This window comes from Dermacentor andersoni, chromosome 11 (genome assembly GCF_023375885.2).
Source record: "Dermacentor andersoni chromosome 11, qqDerAnde1_hic_scaffold, whole genome shotgun sequence".
Classification (NCBI taxonomy): Eukaryota; Metazoa; Arthropoda; class Arachnida; order Ixodida; family Ixodidae; genus Dermacentor; species Dermacentor andersoni.
In genome coordinates, this window is record NC_092824.1 from 60716910 (window position 1) to 60736260 (window position 19351).

Consider the following 19351-nt stretch of genomic DNA (forward strand, 5'->3'; position numbering starts at 1 on the left):
CATCCATCATGTGAATGTTCGGTAGTACGTGCATTTGCCTACGCTTTGTCCTTACTTCTTCCAACAACAATCTCGGCCGGTGTTGGGTGCGAGAACGCCCAAGGCACGGCGGCGCCCTATTCCTGGGGCACGCCGCTGACGTAGTACAAGATATAACACTAAGCGGTCCTCGTGGTTTAGTTGCCGACACTCAAGCCAAGTCCCTTGCGTGTGCGTTCCTACACGTTTCAGTTAATCTGTTCAAAACGAGAGAAGATTTCTTTTTAACTGCAAAGCGTCTGGCGGCGAGCAGCCTGAAAATACAGAGCGCTTAACAGAAAAAGCAGTGCCTTCTGTTTTCGCAAAACGTAATGCACGGCCACTGTGTGCGGTCGTTGCAGTGGAGTCCGCCGAGTCACTTTTTTCGCTTTTTTATTCTCGTTATAGAAGCAATCATAGACATTGACATTTGTTGCTGTATACAAAGCAACACCCAATGTAGTCTCAATGTGGAGATCGCAGGAATTCTCACTGAGTGGTTGCATGAGGCCGGGTATGTTTTTGCGCGATACCTCCACTTCGCTGGAATATTTCGCCAGTGCCATATCGCCCTATATCTCCAATTTGTTGCGAGCGCTACCGCCTGCGTGTGTTATTCTTTTTTGTTCAGTTGAAACCCATTTCATTAAGATAATTTGCGATGCACAACGTAATTTGGCTTATTGAGAAAGATTTATGAAGATGCGGGCATAACCAACGCGAAGAATTGAACTGACTGTGCAGGTAAATAAAAAAAAGAATTTTCTAATAAAAATTTGCAATCATAACTTTTGAAAATCCCAAATTCAAACCGCGACATAGCGAAATAATATCGGCTTAGCAGCAATCATGAGCCTACATTACTTTCCAAATATCCGCCGGCAAAAGGTGCTAACATTGCCATTGGCGCAGCAGGTATCGTTCTGAACTTGCTATCGCGGCGAAAGAACGGGCGCTGAAACTTTCCAGAGAAAACGTCTTGAAGGTTTGTTCTGAATTGACGATTCGTGCAGGACTATTCCGTGTCAATCAAAAAAAAAAAAAAAAAAGAGATGAGGACGACGTCGGCCGCGCTCACCAGCAGTATTGTGAAACACATAGATATACACAGCAGAAGATAATCATCATCATCATCAGCAGCAGCAGCAGCAGCAGCCTGGTTACGCCCACTGCAGGGCAGAGGCCTCTCCCATACTTCTTCAACTACCCCGGCCATGTACTAATTGTCGCCATGTTGTCCCTGCAAACATCTTAATCTCATCCGCCCACCTAACTTTCTGCCGCCCCCTGCTGCGCTTCCCTTCCCTTGCAATCCAGTCCGTAACTCTTAATGACCATCAGTTATCTTCCCTCCTCATTACATGTCCTGCCCATGCCCATTTCTTTTTCTTGATTTCAACTAAGATGTCATTACCTCGCGTTTGTTCCCTCACCCAATCTGCTCTTTTCTTATCCCTGAACGTTACTCCCATCATTCTTCTATTCAGAGCTCGTTGCGCCGTCCTTAATTTAAGTAGAACCCTTTTCGTAAACCTCCAGATTTCTGCCCTGTACGTGAGTACTGGTATGACGCAGCTGTTATACACTTTTCTCTTGAGGGATAATGGCAACCTACTGTTCATGATCTGAGAATGCCTGCCAAACGCACCCCAGCCCATTCTTATTCTCCTGATTATTTCAGTCTCATAATGCGGATCACCGGTCATTATCTGCCCTAAGCTGATGTATTCCCTTAGCATTTCCAGTGCCTCGCTGCCTATCGTAAACGGCTGTTTTCTTCCGAGACTGTTAAACATTTGTTTTCTGTAGATTAATTTTCAGACCCACCCTTCTGCTTTGCCTCTCCAGGTCAGTGAGCGTGCACAGCAATCGGTCCCCTAAGTTACTAAGCAAGGCAATATCACCAGCGAATCGCAAATTACTAAGGTATTCTCCATTAACTCGTATCCCCAGTTCTTCCCAAACCAGGTCTCTGAATACCTCCTGTAAACACGCTGGGAATAGCATTGTAGAGATCGTATCTTCATGCCTGACGCCTTTCTTTATTGTGATTTTGTTGCTTTCTTTATGGAGGACTACGGTGGCTGTGGAGCCGCTATAGATATCTTTCAGTAGTTTTACATACGACTCGTCTACACCCTGATTCCGCAATGCCTGCATGACTGCTGAGGTTTCGACTGAATCAAACGCTTTCTTGTATTCAATGAAACCTATATATAACTTTTGTTTATATTCCGCACATTTCTCTATCACCTGATTGATAGTGTGAATATGGGCTATTGTTGAGTAGCCTTTGCGGAATCCTGCCTGGCCTTTTGGTTGACAGAAGTCTAATGTGTTCCTGATTCTATTTGCGATCACCTTAGCAAATACTTCGTAGGCAACGGACAGTAAGCTCATCGGTCTATAATTTTTCAAGTCTTTGGCGTCCCCTTTTATATGGATTATGATTATGTGAGCGTTCTTCCAAGACTCCGGTATGCTCGAAGTCATGAGGCACTGCGTATACAGGGTAGCAAGTTCTTCTAGAAGAATATGGCCACCATCCTTCAACAAATCTGCTGTTACCTGATCCTCCACAGTTGCCTTCCCCTTTACATAGCTCTCAAGGCTTTACTTGTTTCGGCGTTACTTGTGGGATTTCCAATTCCTCTGGACTACTCTCTTCCATTGTCGTCGTGGGTGCCACTGGTACTGTATAAATGTCTATAGAACTCCTCAGTCACTTGACGATCTCATCCATATTAGTAATGATATTGCCGGCTTAGTACCTTAACGTATACATCTGATTCTTGCCTATTCATAGTTTCTTCTTCACTGCTTTTAGGCTTCCTCCGTTCCTGAGAGCATGTTCAATCCGATCCCTATTATAGTTCCTTATGTCAGTTGTCTTACGCTTGTTGATTAACTTGGAATGTTCTGCCAGTTCTATTCTACCTGTAGAATTAGATGCTTTCATACATTGGCGTTTCTTGATCAGATCATTCGTCTCCTGCGATAGCTGACTGGTATCCTGTCTAACGGAGTTACCATCGACTTCTATTGCACACTCCTTAATGATACCCATACGATTGTCGTTCATTGCTTCAACACTAAGGTCATCTTCCTGAGTTAAAGGCGAATACCTGTTCTGTAGCCGCACAGGATAAGCCGCGTGCTTATTCGAAGAACAATCAAAGTTACAACGGATGCTTGAGTGATAACGGCATTACTATTCAACGCATCACCACGATGAAATAAGAAGCTATACATGCAGGTACAGAGAGCTGCTTCAACGTGCATATCTTCCATGTCCAACGCTACCCCCTAGGGGTTGCTTAGTGGCTATGCTGCTGCGCTGCTAAGCACGAGGACGCGGGGTCCAATCCCCACCATGGCGGCCGAATTCCGATGGGGGCGAAACGCGAGAAGACCCGTGTACTTAGATTCACGTGCACCTTAAAAAACCCCAGGGGATCCAGATTATTTCGGAGCGCCCCACTACGGCTTTCCTCATAATCAGGTCGTGGTTTTGACACGTAGAAAACCTATAATTTTTTTGTTCATGTCCAACACTGCACACCTGTCCTGCATACTCCTTTTCGCGTGAACCACGGCACAAATCGACAAAACACCAGCAAATACACTTGAAATGAGCGGTGTGATTGGTCATGCCAGCACCGTTCGCCAAATTGCAAACCGGATGTTTGCATCCACGAGCAGTTACCGCCTCTTTCCCCTCTGTTCTCTCGTAATTTTGCATTCTGATTGGCTCGCGACAAGCAATGCTTCTTCTCTTTTTTTTTTTCGACTGCGGAAATCGGTCTTAACCGACGGCCATGTCGAGGGCTTTTTTTTTCTTTATTATTTTTACTTTTCGATTTCTTTTAGGAACGGCCACAACGGGGAAACAATCAGAATACTAGAAAACTGCGCACAACAAACAATGAGACTAATTAAAGGAATAGCTAATCGCCATTATGGGATGAACGAGAACAATTTCGTACGACTAATCCAGGCTCTTGTCATTAGCCGCATAGTATATGTAACCCCTTACCTAAATCTCCAAGTAGCAGAAAAGACAAAAATCGAAGCCATCCTTAGACGCTCATTCAAACAAGCCATAGGTTTGACGATAAACACATCGAATGACAGGCTCCTAGCCTTAGGTGTCCACAACACACTCGAAGAACTCATAGAAGCCCATACGATAGCCCAATACAAAAGACTCACACTAACACCAGGAGACACATACCCTGGCAGACACATACTTCACAAGCTTGGAGTAACATACTCATCACACTATGGCACTACAGTAGACATTCCCCACGACATAAGGAAGCAGCTTATTACCCACCGCTACCCAAAAACATGCACCCCGAACACCCCAGGGAAAGGCAGGAGGAAAGGACAAAGGCTATACACAGGAGATTACAACGCTCTCAGGACGTGGTGTACGTCGATGCGGCAGAGTACACGACTAATCAGAACATGTCTATCGTTGCAGTGAACTCGGAGGGTGATCTTAAGGGGGGTCAACGGATGTATTAAAACCAACAGAGCCGATGTGGCTGTGGAATCGGTCATTGCTCTCGCAATGGCTTCCACATTGGCCACGATAGTAGTCAGTGATTCTAAAACCGCAATTTTGAATTACGCAAAGGGGCGCAGTGCGCCGGAATCACAACGAATCTTCGCCATCTTCTACGGTCAGCGGGTTGTCCATATAATCTGGGCGCCTGCGCACTCCTCCCTCTCCGGCAATGAGGCGGCCGACACCATGGCTTTAAGACTCACAAGCCGAGCCACCGGGGTGACGCGACTGGGGCTGACAGGGGACCGGATGGTTGGCTACAGCGAGATAACTAACTATTACTGATTAGGGAGGGTGCGTTTTCCTCCCGCACACCAATCACTTAATATGCAGCAGGCGGTGGCGTGGCGCTTCCTTCAAAACAAATACGTATCCAAATCCGGTGACTTATAATCATTATTGCCTAAAACAATATTCGGCCAAATGTAAATTTTGTCAAGAAAGGGCGGACCTGGATCACATCATCTGGGCCTGCCTTCGGGTGCCTCGACAGGGCCAAAAAATGAAGGATCGGAAGCAGTGGGAGACCGTGTTGCTCAGCTCGGCCCCCGAAGACCAATTTTTGGCCGTCCAGCAGGCCGAGGATCCCGCTAGAGCTCAAGGGCTTCTGGCCGCCATCTAGGCGGGGTTGCCCTGCCCACCAATCTGCCGGCTATACAAACAAAAGTTATTTTTCTCTCTCTCTCGATTTCGTTCTTTCTTTCCTTTCTTTCTTTCATTCATTCTTTCTTTCTTTCTTTTTGTCTTTCTTTCTTTCTTTCTTTATTTATTTATTTCTTCCTGCATTCATATTTTTTTCCTTTTTGTACGGAAATTTTCCGGTGCAAACGAGGCAGTCGAGGTATGTTCTTGTGACAACGGTACAAAGAAAGTCAATATCTTTCGCAGCACATTTTAGAGACGCTGAGGTCAATACCGTTGTTCTGGCGCGCAAGCCTCTATAATTTGTCATTTTCATGACTTCACAATTCAACTTCTCACTTTCATCGAGTCACATAATGTTAACAATGATAAACTGATGACGTTAGCATTTTCGAATATGGCTACAAGGAGATTAGGATTTGCGGTGCAGGAAATGTTCCCAACTGTCGATAACCCATGAAAAGGGCACATTGTGCTCATAGAGAAAAAAAAAGGAAACTGGAAGAAATTTAATTTAAAAAATGAAATAATGAAGTATGGTACAATTATTATTTAAAAACATATATAATATTAAAACACGGTACAGTGAGAACGCGCCCCATTAAAGCTTGCTTAATGGCCTCATGCCCAAATACCAAAGAGCAACCTGGCACATTAAACAGCGGACAGGACAAAGCAGAGGCTCTGTCCATCAACGTCGAGTTTGCTCGGCATAAATATTTATTTTCGTCATGAAGGTTGTATACATACATGTAACACGCACATTGCATCCTGCAATGTTACTTAGGTGGCACGCAGTGTGCGAGCACTGGAGACGACGAAAGCAACTACGGTTGTGCCGGCGTTTCTCGAGCTCTTCGAAAATATTTTCGCTTTGCAGCTTGAAACTTGATCCCGCACGGGGACCTGCGATAGCCCTCCGACGATTCAACCGTTTTTCTCAATTGCTTTAGATGTCTCATTTATCACAGGTGAGCTGCGATTAAAGGCTCGGTTAGGTCAGCCCTGCCGTTGCTGAAACATGCCGTTGCAAAACTGCCTGTTCTTAAAGGGGCCCCGAACCACCCCGCGGGCTTCGCGAAAAAAAAAAAAAAAAACATTCGGCGGATGGTACATGCTGCTGTGAACATCTCAGCCAAACTTTGCACTCGTGCGCGGCGCGTGGAGCTCACAAGCGACGCGCGAAGTCACCTTTCTTTCAAACGCTGTCGTTTCAAATGAAGGCATTTGCTCACTCTCTTCTGCGTGCTTTATTTCGTCAGAAAGCACATTCCCTTAGACAGCTGCTATTGGCTGATCGCTTACATCACTCAAGAAGGGTGTTTGGATCAGTGAGCGTCTTTCTACTGTTACCGGGGATGTTAATTGACATAGTTAACTAAACGGGCTGAGGTATAGCCGAATTAAGGGAAACTTCGCTTTAAATTTTCATATGGTTGCCGCACTTCCGGCCGGAACCAACTGTCGTCTGCTGACGGTCAGCCATGACTCATAGGCGCCCAGTTCCAGCGCGCCCGCGTGCTTTCAAACTATTTTTGACCAAACTGCCTTTTCGGCATGACCGCCTTCGTACCTCGTTTGTTTCGAGTGGTTTTGAAAGCAAGAAGTGGTCTCAGACCTTACCAAGCTTATGATGGCGTGCTGCCGCTTAGTTCCAACGCCGCGGATCCCGTGCTGGTCAATGTGCACACTGAGTATATAATATGCTAGCACGGAGCGCGCGATACATCGGCGAGCTCCTAGGTGCGCTACCGATGTAACTATGCACACGGTTGAAACAAGACCGCGCAAATACGACGTTACCAAAAAGCGGTTTCGAGGACCAGTTGCCCAGCCGCGCGCACTCACAAGCAGGTGACCGGAAATACCATGTTGCCAACAGCACCCAGCACCCGTTAATTTGCGCGAAATGTAGCAGCGAAAGAAGAAACAGAACGTTGACGCCGGGTGACGTAACTCTGTGGGCGCGGCGTCACCACAGGCTCTGCCTCCCTACGTCGGAGCGGAGGATGTTGAGGAGGAATGAGAGACATAAATATTCCTCTCGCGATATCTACGTTCCTGCTATGTCTGTTTAAAAAACTCGATTATATGTACCTGGGAGGTACAAAACTCGAAATAGCGTAAGTTTGGGCATGTTGGTGTTGCATAACTTTTATGTTTTTAGCGCACGAAAAGGGACGAGAGAAAGGAGTAAGACGCGGACTCGTACGAAGGTACTTTTGAGGCTTGTCTACCAGCCGTAAACGTTAAGTAAGTACGTCTTCAAAAATGTTCGCCGTCTCTTTCCTGCATATGCTACGTCGGGTCCTGCGTGCTGAACTTTGAAACCCCCTGTGTATATATAATCATCTAATAGTTGCAGGGAATCGCCATAAAATGTTAATTACAGGGTTGTAGGTTTCAATATAGTCAGGTAGAGTGAAATTCAAATTATTGTTTTATTTGACCTGATTTTGGACAAGCGGAATCGTGCAGCGTGCTTCGAACTTGCCTGGGGCAAGTAGGGTGGTCTAAATAAAAGTTTCACCTACGTGACAAAGCGGTCCTGTTCACCCCTTCTATTGCTCAAGCGCTAATTGGAATCAGGTTTTCGGAAGATGGAAGTGCCGACGCAGTTTCATGTTTTGCCACACTATTGCGTAACATAGGCAGGGGTGTTGACTTGATGGGGAGAGGGGGGACGCACCGGGCACGTGCACTACTCCCCCCCCGCCCCGCGTTTATGATGTACCAGGATAGCTTGCTTAAAACGACGTGTGACAGCAACCATCTGCGCCCCCCCCCCCCCTCTTCCCTATGTCAAGTGCAAGCTCCCTCTGCACCGAAATTACCGGCTACGCCACTGCACAAAGTGCTGGGGCAGAAAGCCTCGCTTCGCGGCGCTGCATGCGTAACCAGAAAAATTTAACGAATGTTTTTACCCCATTTATTTGCGCCTTTATCGACATTTCGAAGAGTTGAAACCCGTAACTATACTCCATCTCAAATGTAATTTGCACCCCTGTGGAAAGTGCAGGACTCCTTAGCCTATTGGAAGGTCTAACAACCCTCGAAATACGTTAATCCGCACCACGTCGTCTGCTCGCCGCCACAGCAATTAGCCGTATACAACATGCATCCGCAAAAGGTTCTAACGTGTCACACATCTCTGTAACCTATCTGTAACGAATTGGTGCCAATTTCACAATGACACTGTAGTGTGTCCCCGGTGAGGACACGCTTTTTGATTCGGGCAATCTGTGTGAAACATATTTTGGAAATTTTATAGAAGTGGATAGGTAAAGGTGTTTTCGTCTGCTTTTTCAGTGTGCACTGCTTGTCGTCATGTCTTACCAGGGACGACGCACATGTTTATGGAACAGTTTTCTACTCAACGGTGGGTGTTTTCACCTAAGTTCATGACCGCAAATTTATAAAATTTTTGTAGGTACACCGCTTCGTGGTTATATCAGTGTGTTTTTTGTAATGGTAATGCAATGGAGTCTAGCGTCTGTGTTCAGACTCAAGTATAGTAGCGACCACTTTTATCTATTTGCATGTATACTTATGTTTTCTGAGAAGCAGGACTGCACATTAAACCATTGGAAGTGCGGAAAAATGTGTAGTGGTTACGCAATCACCATAATTGAAATGAGCATCTCAGTGTAGGAAATTCTGTCTCCTCTCTAAGTGTCCAAAAAAGAAAAGATAAATTTTCTGACTTTCAAGGCAACAAGTACTTAGCCATCCTTCAGTTTCCCAAGGCCCATCTATTTTCTTTTGAGATTTTACCAGTACAATCAGCTGAATTCATGAGCTACAAATATCGACATGAATCAAAATTGCGATAAAACGCGTTAAAGCGTTAATGCTTAAACCGCAAAGTGCTGTGTGCTGCGGGAACCTTGTAAACTTCGCCAAATAATAGCTAAATTCTCGTGGCCCATAAAATGGCTTTTAAATGATCATTTAGTTTTTCGTAAACAGACGTTTCCTCGTTTCCTAGCATAAATTGCGCTAAAAAAATTGTTCTGTCTTTTTTTGTCAAGGCAGCAAAGGCGTCACTAATTTTGTTTGTAACTGCACGCTTCAATATATTGATTGTTTTTTTTCTGAAAGCGATGACATGGTAAGAATAAAATGAACAAAACATACTCTTTGCGTTAATTTTTCGTACCCATATTTTCGCAAGAGGAAGTAGTTAAAGGTAACCACGCGATTGCCAAGGCTTCTGGCTCTTCCGATGATGATGGGGCTACTACTAAAGAGTGATGTACGGCAGTGTGTCTCATTACTTTACTACTTGCATACGACACTGCCAGAAGGGTGTGTTCAATAGCACTGGCACGTTAAATTAAAAAACAAAATTTTGCGTGCTTTTGTTTCCTTTTTAGAGGTCATCCTTGTGCAAGAGCGCACTCCATGACTTGCGAATATCGGCCTGGAACACTTCGGCGCTGACCGCATCCTTCACAGTATACAGAAAGGAGCGCCAGGACTTCGCAGCTTCGACGCGATATGGGGTTACTTCCGAAAGGTAAGTAGCAATTCTATGTGAGGTCAACTCGCATATAAAATAATACGGAGCTATGTTTTGAACACATGGCTACCGCCATCTAGTTCTCAGATCCGCCCCTACAATGTAGCGGCCACTGCGGCCCTAAACCGCACCCAGTGACCTTGCGGCCGCTTACGGCCGTAGCAAATGAAGCATATGAACACGGGCATAGCAGGTCGCCTATGTTGTTAGGAACGCTTTTTTATGGAGGTTAGGTACCGCAAAGCAATACTAAAACGAAACAAAACGAAAGAAACAAGAAGAATACTTGTGCCGAGGTTTGCAAACAGCTTATTACCCGTCACCGGAGCCTGCGGCGGCCCCCTTCCCCCCAAATATTTATTTCTGGGTATTTCTGGTCTTCTGTCTTCGTCTTATTGCGCTGCCACTTCAAGATTTAATTCTGGGTTTTTTTCAACCATAGAACGGTTCGCTCACTCTTATACACGTTTTCGGCATTTGTTTCGCATTGTGTAAAGCCTGCGTAACTATATTCAAGCAAGATAGACGCTTACAACAAGACGGAAATTCCTACTAACAGTTGAGTAAGCTCGGGATATTTCGAGATGGTCACAGTTTGTATAAGGGCGCTAGTCTCCGTTACGGTAGCAGCATTGTCAACCTTGTTGATAAGTATGCAATTAAAAATCTTAAAGGCAGTGGGCGTACTCTGTATATCTTCCTTTCATTTGTTATTCTCTCTGTTCCCGTTTGACGGTTACCATTCTTTTTCTCTATTTACAGCTACTTCTCGAACTCCGAGTATTTCAACTTCTCATCTCCTCGACTCAAAGGTATGAGGAGGATGTTCCTTGACCTCTTTATCTGATTTCCTTGTTTGTAATGTACCTGTGCAATCTGACAAGAGGGTATTTCCAGCAGTTCTGCTTCACAGCTAGGCTTCAGGCGCACAGGCCATAGCCAGCAGCTAGAAGACACCTTGGAAAAAGTTTCGTGGCGAGTTACCATACGATGCCTACAGTGATAGCATCTATATCTATATATAGATAGCATACAGATATATAGATATATAGATAGCATCTATATATACAATATATAGGCATCTATATATACAATATATAGGCATCTATATCGCCTCTGTAAAATAGAATACTGTCCACACAAATGATATAAAAAAAGAATGAAACGCTGGTGTCTCCTTCAACCCAGAGAAATGCGAGTTTATTGATAAGTATTTGGTCGCAATAAATGTTCCCTGTCCAGATACTGAGAGGCCCATATAAGGTAGTATGCTCTGAAGTTCTATCGGGGCAGGAGAATCAGGAAAGGAGACAAGAAAGAATGATAAAAGACTAAAATGACAACATGAGCATGGTCGTTTCCATAAAGTCCGGAATTCAGTTTAGTGTTCTGCAAACAGCGTATTTAACCTCTCGCTGCTGTTTCTGCGGTGATGTGGTAACCCAGCGCGTCTCGAAATTAACCCTCTCTGATAACACTTACCTTCCGAAGTTTGCGAGAGGGGAGGCCAGCGTCTACCATTTTCGTCCGTAGCTAGGGCAGTCACAGAACCCATGCTGCGGAATTTCGTGCACTTACCAATATTCAAAGTTTAGCACGTCCACCCGCCCCACGAAATATGCTTAGCGTCTCCTGAAGCCGTCGTCAAGGGGCACACCAGAAACCAGTCAAAGCGACAAAGTAATACTAGAAATCTCCACACGTTTGACTCAGTTTATGCTTAGCTGTCGGCGTACTCAAGTGGCGGGCACTGGATTTTGTGCAAATGCAAATTTATCCCACGTTAGTGACTCCATCGATGCAGTCGCCAAAGAACCCCGCCACAAATGCGCCGGTACTGCAATGTTGTGTGCAGTGTGTTTCAATGAATTTTGCGGTTTCCCTGACATGCCTGCATTCCATGCAGCCACTTCTTTCCCTCTGTTTTAATGGTTGCCTACTTTAACAAAGCCGTGAATTATGGTAATCACTGCAGTCCCTAACGAAACGTTCCTTTAGATTTAAACCGACGCCCCGACTGAACAACCCCGCTGCTTCTTTCGCGGCAGCTCCCCTTGTGAGACTTTGCACACTGCACGTTTATTTTTACACCAGGATCGACTGTTCCAATCGTCTTATGTCTGTTTCACAGGTACATATTTAGTAATAACTTCCACTGTTTGCCTCTTCATGCTCATGTGCACACATCTCGTCGCACTCACAACGCGCTTAGTTTTATGCGCATTCATGGTCAAACGCAGGAATTACACTCATGACCACTACCTAGAGCTATTGCACATTGGAACCGTCTCCCAGATCACACCGCATTCGTCTCCAATCGTGAAACATTCAGTGATAACTTGAATTTGTTGCGTGTTAATATTGTGTAACAATCTTGCACTTTGCTATTTTTGTCATGTAATGACTGTTGACACCCCGCCCCCCCTTACTCAATGCCCTTCAGTGGACCTCTAAGGTAACGTGAACAGATAAATAAATAATACCGTCGTGTACACAATTTCTTTCTTTGTAGAGGACGTACTGGACATCACGGCACTCCATAGAAATTTTATCTATGACGAGAAAAGCATGTCGGCACTGGAGTGCCATGGGCCAGAGGGTCGGGCCATATATTTTGACTATGCTATCAAAGAAATTCCTTTCAAAAACTTGACTCTTCGACCCGAGCCTCAGAAAGGTAAGTGCACGAAGTAACAGATGGACATTTTCTGCAAGCCACCCGCATTTAGATTTCTTTTTTTAAATTAGATATGTTCTAATACCATTTTCACTGTCGGCAGTGCAGATTTTCTTGCTACCTGAAAGGCACAAATTAAAGTGCACCTTCCTGGTAGTAAAGACGACTGAGGTGTGTGGTAACATACCACGGAAAAGCTATCTCGTATGACTGTCTTCGCGTAGTGCTGTCGAAATTTGCCGTTAAATATACACGGCTGCTCTTCTCATGATGCACAGATGACTAGATTATGGCAAATATTTGCTACCTGTAGCGAAAAATTCGGCTGTTCTTGTGACGACAAAAAAATGCACCAATCTGCGAATATTTTCATCCTTCATTGATTCTTCATTCAGCAGATAATAGGGGCTGTTTGGATGTCAGCTTCGGCTTGCAGTCACAAAAATGTGGCCAATGTTCTTCTCACCGTGATGTGAATGTGGTCGCTGAAATGATAACATCGACAAGTCATGACATGCGGCTATTTGGTAGTTTATAAGGACGAAAACTAAAGCCTGAGACCGAGAAGAAGACTGCTAGGCAGACGCCGCTCGTTCGTCTCTCCTCTCTTGCTGACCTTGATTGGTTTGACGCTTCAAGTCTAATAACTTTGGCCTGACAGTGTCCCATTCCACGCTTCACCATGATAGGCTATACGCGAGCAATTGCCCCCTATTTTACTTTCTGGCTACGGAAAAGATAGAAGCACCGGACTTTGCGAAACTGCGAAATGTTGGTTTCAGTATTGTAGCAATTTCCGCACCTCCGAATCTTGTGTACTCGGCAGAATTCTCAAGCTGCAGCAAAATTTGTGTGGTACCATTGTTTTAGGGCTAGAAGTCCACAACCCTATACGGCCCAATTTTCTTTAGTTTATGCAGAATATCTTTTTCTTGGCGTAATTAGTGTGGAAAGCTTTCAGAAGCATGATAAAAAAAGAAAAAAGTGAAGTTATACATTTTTTTTACAATGCTACTGATATGTTGTCAAAATACGACGCCAGAGCTCAAGGTTGTCAACTAACACACGATGGCTTCTTTGAAAAACGTACAGCCTTGCCATATTTTATGTTTCAGGCACCTGGAAAGCTAGATTTCATATCCGTACAGCGTCATGTCACCTGTTGTGATGTTCGAACAAAAAATATAACTGCAAATAACCCAATAAAAAGAAAAGCTTATTACAGCGGCCGAGACGTACTGTTCTCAGTATCACAGCTCGCCGAGGGCTTGATAATTGTAGGCCTAGTTCCTAAAAGCGATCTTCAGGTTCTTTTTCATCCAGTGAACCAGCTGTGCACACGGGTTCAATGAGTCTTGTATGTTTCTATCGATGAGTATTCTTCATGCGTCTGAATGTCTCAAGGGGTAAATCACTTTTTACGTTATACAACAGTCCCGAACGGGTAATTACGTCTAAAACAACGAAAATGCGCACTATGCTTGTAGTAAACGCTTCGCAAAATATATGAATGAAAACAAAGTGACTACTTTCAGTCTCGGTTTCACAACCACTGAGCCCTGGCTGCGTAAAATCAGTGCACCACAATATGACGTATACTCTGAGCCGCAAAAAGCCCTTTGCTGATGCCCTTTTCTTTCTTCACCTGCTATTCAACATATTTTCACTGTACAATGAATACAATGAAATTATCAAGCCACACGCCCAAATCGTTTGCCACGGAAGACGTCCTTAAGTGAAACGAAGAGCGTTGCTGCTATTTTTTCTTATTTCGATTTTTTTCGCGCGAGACTCAGCGGAAGAGTGCTACTCAGCAAACAGGCTAGAGAGAGAGAGATAAATAAAAGAAGGTGGGGGCCGTAACATATTCGTCACGTGATCCCCCGGCTGCGGAATGCAGGAAGGAAGAAATTTCCCTTGCGGTGACTAGACGGGGAGAGTGGAGAGACCGTCTTTGCTGGCGGTGAAGCTCACCTCCTGAAGTAAGGAGTTCGCGGCGCTTCATATATTTCTATCTCTGCTATTATTTGACTGATTTGAATAAAATGCTTACGGTTGAACATTCCTTAAGGGTCCGTGACAACTTTCAGTGTGTAGCCAAAATTTGCTGTGGGGCCTAGTGAAGGTTTTTTAGGTGCTTCTCTTCCGTTACACCAAAGCGCTTTTCTACGGTGCGGCATGTCGGCCATGTACACGTCGTCGCTTTCATCATCATCATCATCATCATCATCATCATCATCATCATCATAGCTGGAGAAGCCATCTATCACACATAACCTCACATGAAGATAAAAAGAGGGTCTGTGCGAGGCTGCGAAAGCTTAAGGCCAAGCTCCTAGCTTACTCCCAGTGGTAAATAATCTGGGCAACATATTGGTACAACAAGCTGACGCACTAAGATAGCCTTTTGAAATCATTTTTGGTTCACTTCACCATACAAAAGAGTTTTTAGCGCACGAAAACCACGCTGAACGCAGACCACTTCTTTCCCATAAACGAAGTCGGGAGGGCTACAACGGCGCTATAAACATACACGAACTAAACATCGCTCTAAACAGCTGCCGCATTTCAGCTCCGGGTAAGGACCAGATCAGTTACGACATGCTAAAGAAACTGCCGCAGCAGATGCTTGAATGCATGCAGGGGCTTCTTTAATGAAATTTTTGATACTGGCTATTTGCCCAACAGCTGGGAAGAGGCAATCGTTATACCGATCTTCAAACAAGGCAAAGATCCCTCCATGGTTGCAAATTATCAGCCGATAGCTTTAACTAGTTGTTTATGCAAAGTGTTTGAAAAAATCATGAATCGCCGCATGATACATTTTTTGGAATACAATGGTATACTAGATCCTCTACAAGGCGGTTGTCGCACAGGTAGATCAACAACCGACAGCATGGTCCTCCACGAATCGTACATACGGGATGCCTTTTGTCCATAATCAGTACTGTCTTTCTGTATTCTTTCATCTCGAGAAGGGATATGACCGAGCATGGCGGTATGGCATAGTGCAAGACATGAGCGCATATGGGATGAACAGAAATATGCTCCAACTCATACAGAGCTACCTCTCCAATCGAACGTTTCGGGTGAGGATATATAACAGACTATCTCGAACTTTTGTGCAAGGAAATGGTGTTCGCCAAGGAGGTTTACGTAGTTGCACGCTGTTCATTGTAAAAATGAATTCGCTTCAAGCTTTTGTACCACCAACAATTGCCAACTCGCCCTACGTAGACGATCTGCAGGTGAGCTTTAAACCTTGCAATTTATCCATATGTCAGCGTCAAGTTCGGCTTTGTGTAAGCAGACTATCGAGATGGGCAAATGAGAATGGTTTCCGCTTTAATACAGAAAGAACAACATGCGTACTATTTACAATAAAAAAAGGCCTGCACCCTGATTCATCCATTGAACTAAATGGCCACAAAGTGATGGTCAAAAGCGAACATAGGCTTCCTGGCGTAATTTTTGATAGCAAACTTACATTTATTCAACACATCAAGAATTTAAAAGTAAGATGCCTGAAATCGATACGCGCCAAAAAGATCTTTGCTCATTATTCCTGGGGAACTGACACGCAATGTCTGCTGTCACTCTGCAATAACCTTACGAGGTCCCAGACGGAATATGGCAGCATAATATTTCAGTCAGCGTCTAAAACAACGTTAAAGATGCTTCCCCCAGTTACCATTTAGGCATTCGGCTAGCCGTTGGTGATTTTCGGACCAGTCCTGTTCAAAGTCTCTATGCAGAGTCCAATCTGTGGCCCTTGGAGTATCAGACAACATGCTTAGAAATTACATATGCCCTCAACATAATAGCTCAAAGGGAACACCCGTGTAGAACACTAATGGATGATCGAACATCAGAACAGCTGTACACGAATAGGCCACCACTAGGCTTCTTCATTTGGCTGTCACAACTGTTGCCAAAAAGTTGGGGCTTAGTTTCTCAGATCTCTACGAAACTGGACCTAGTGATCTCATTGCTCCTTGGTGCCTCCACCCAGTTCATGCGACGTGTATTTTAAAGCGATTGGCAAGAAAAACGTGCCATGCGAGCATATTATGCAACACTTCTTACCACTGGAAGACAAGTACAACGCAACGTCCTTTTTTACGGACGCCTCAAAGACGGCTAAGGCAGTCTCACGAGCTGCACATTGTCACTGCTCTAATATTACAAAAACCCTCAATAGAAACTGCAGCATATTCACTGCCGAAGCATATGATATACGACTGGCTGTGGATCATATACGGCATCATAGCATACAAAAACCTATTATCTACACAAATGCTCTAAGTGTCGTAACTGCATTGGCCAGGGGAAAGCTGGGGGATAAGCCTATTTTTAATCAGCTGCAGAAATCCATTTATGATGCTTACAATGAAAAACTTCCCATCGTGCTATACTGTGTACCGGGGCATAGCGACATAACAGGAAACGAGGTGGCTGATCCGAATGGTAGCAGATCCAGCGTAGACGAGAACGCGTCAAGTGAGCAATGAAAATTTCCGATTCTCTGGTACCCGTTCGAGTTTCCAGACCCGCTCATCACTTATCTTCACGGATTTTAAGGCATATACTGCCTAAGTAAAATGCCACTTTTACAGGCCTCATGCATGTATCTATAATAGAGAGGCGTTCCTGTCTGAGAGACATTTTTTCGATGATAGAACAGTGCTAAATGACGCACTAATGTACGGCAGTGCTGCGTTCATTCATTCAAATAACCTGATGTATTTCGTGTTTATCTTTTCCCAGTAACTTTCATGCAGCTGCGCGAAATATTTGTATCTCGAAGCGCTATATTATCTTTAACGCTTTTCTGTAAGTGTATTTGCTGCTGGTGTTCTGTTTCAACGTTAAAATCTTTTGTCGTCGGTTTCGTTAGGTTTCTCGTTTATCTCGTACATACTGCGGCGTTTACTTCTCATGTGTGCTGAATGACCAGGAATATTTTATGATCGTTTCTTATTATGACGGGTTCTAGTTATTGGAGCGCGATTCTCACGTGATGTTTTTCAACAGGGCGAGGTTGAACACCTTACCGCTATCAAAACAAGGTCTCAATTTAACATTCTGTAACCGAAAAATATGCTTCCAACGACTGATTCTTATCGCCTCAAGACTATCCCGTACAGGTCTTCAGAAGTGTTTAGTAGCAAGGCTTAGCCGTTAGCTGTAAGAACTTTTTTGCAGGAACTGTTCGGAGTAGCAGAATGCGTTGTTGGGCAAGCTGGTTCATTGTATTTAGAAAGATTGGATGCGCTTTGTAGACGATCACAGGGAAGAAGACAGGACAGGCGCAAACTAACAACTGAGGTTTATTCGAGGGAAACACTTAAATATCACTTCATGCCAGCGCAGGCGCATCAGGGTATCAACAGCAGAAAAGAGGAGAAAAAACACAAATCAGGAAAAAAACCAATGGCGTGGCTCAGCTAATCGTATTGCCTAGGAAACCTGCCTCCCTATTGTCAAGCATGACCGAAGTGTCACTAATGCATGCTTGTCCCTTCTTTTTTATATAATATGCCTCTAGAAGTTCTCGTGGTTTTTCGTTACGCACTTGCGCAGGATCTTAACCAGGTTGAGCAGAGACCTGCATTTATGATCTAGGCAATACATGGGTAAATGACGTTGCTCCAGGTTTTTTGTTTGTTCGGAGTTTGTTCGCGGTATACTGGAAATTTCGCGTTACAAAGGTTCCTGCTTTCCAGGTGCCTTCATCATGGACTTTAAGAACGCCGACCCCTACCGCTGTATCAAGTACGCGGTTTGTTTGTGCTCCTCTCTCTTTCTCTCTTTCCCTCTTCCATTATCTCTCTATTTTTATCCCTCTACTCCTTCCTCCCATGCAGGGTAGCCAACCGGAACTACCTCTGACTAACCTCCCTGGCTTTCCATGCATCCTTTCTCTCCCTCTCGTGCCGCCCCCAGCGAAATACAAATTTGGAACTTTTTCAGCGTATTTTGGCACAATGTACAATTTAGCACTGCGACGTCTCACTTTTATTCACTCCGTGCTTCGAAATCTACAAGTATTTTAAGTTTTCTGGAAACAGCAAAATCTGGTGCGGCTAGCATTAGTTTCATATTTTCTATAGCACCTGCAGCACGTTTGACACTTTGGAGTTTGTCGACGTATCTCCAAAAGCGCCGTACAATCTTTGTAAGTTTTGCGTTTCCGTGGTCCACGGATGTCCGAACACGTAGTGTTAAATATGCCGTAAAGCTTCTGCGGGCAAGTAACGTAAATTTGGTTATTTACCAAATAGCACCTATTTTCTCCACGCGCTGGTGGCTTTTCCCACACATCACCGATTGCACGCCCACCATCCCACGTAATTATTGCGCGTGGCGCACGCGTTCTCTGACCAACTTCCCAGAGATATTTGGAGTCGCCACTCACTGACGAATTTTGTCGCCTATTAGCTTCACCGCGAAAAGCCCAGCGAGGCAACTTTTGCGAACTTTCTAGCCCAAGAATGAGACCAAATTAACGAAAAAGGCAGCGATACCTTTTTAGCATGATTATTGCAATTGCTGCCGTGATTTTCACGGCAGCAATTTATCTGTTCTACAGAGCAACTGCAGGGGCAGTTGAAATGGTACGTTTGTTTGACACATATATTTACTAGTTCCTTACGTAAAAGACATCCAATGCGATTGAATACTCGATAGAATTGGTATTTTCTGTAATAGTATGCAATGACACGGCTACGTCTGAATGTTTAACATATTTTTTTTAATTTACATCTTCAGGTGTTTATAGATTGACGTTTCCGAAAAATTCCTACGCCCATTCAAGAACAAATGTGTTTTGGTGCCAAGTGGAAAGCACAACTCTCTCTTACGTTGGTTCTCCGGCTATGTATTACGACAGACCAGGTAAGCGTTTCTTATAAACAGG

The 19351-nt window shown here is 44.4% G+C and overlaps 1 protein-coding gene across 1 annotated transcript in view; it reads left to right on the forward strand.

The window, feature by feature from the left end:
* The window catches only part of LOC126517517 (receptor-type tyrosine-protein phosphatase T-like), a 146766-nt gene that overhangs the window by 31195 nt on the left and 96220 nt on the right, over positions 1-19351 (forward strand). Inside the window, exons 3-7 of the mRNA XM_050167252.3 lie at positions 8543-8612; positions 9610-9752; positions 10518-10567; positions 12268-12432; positions 19204-19329. Of these exons, the coding sequence (XP_050023209.1) occupies positions 8543-8612; positions 9610-9752; positions 10518-10567; positions 12268-12432; positions 19204-19329 (554 nt within the window). The remainder of the gene's footprint in view (positions 1-8542; positions 8613-9609; positions 9753-10517; positions 10568-12267; positions 12433-19203; positions 19330-19351) is intronic.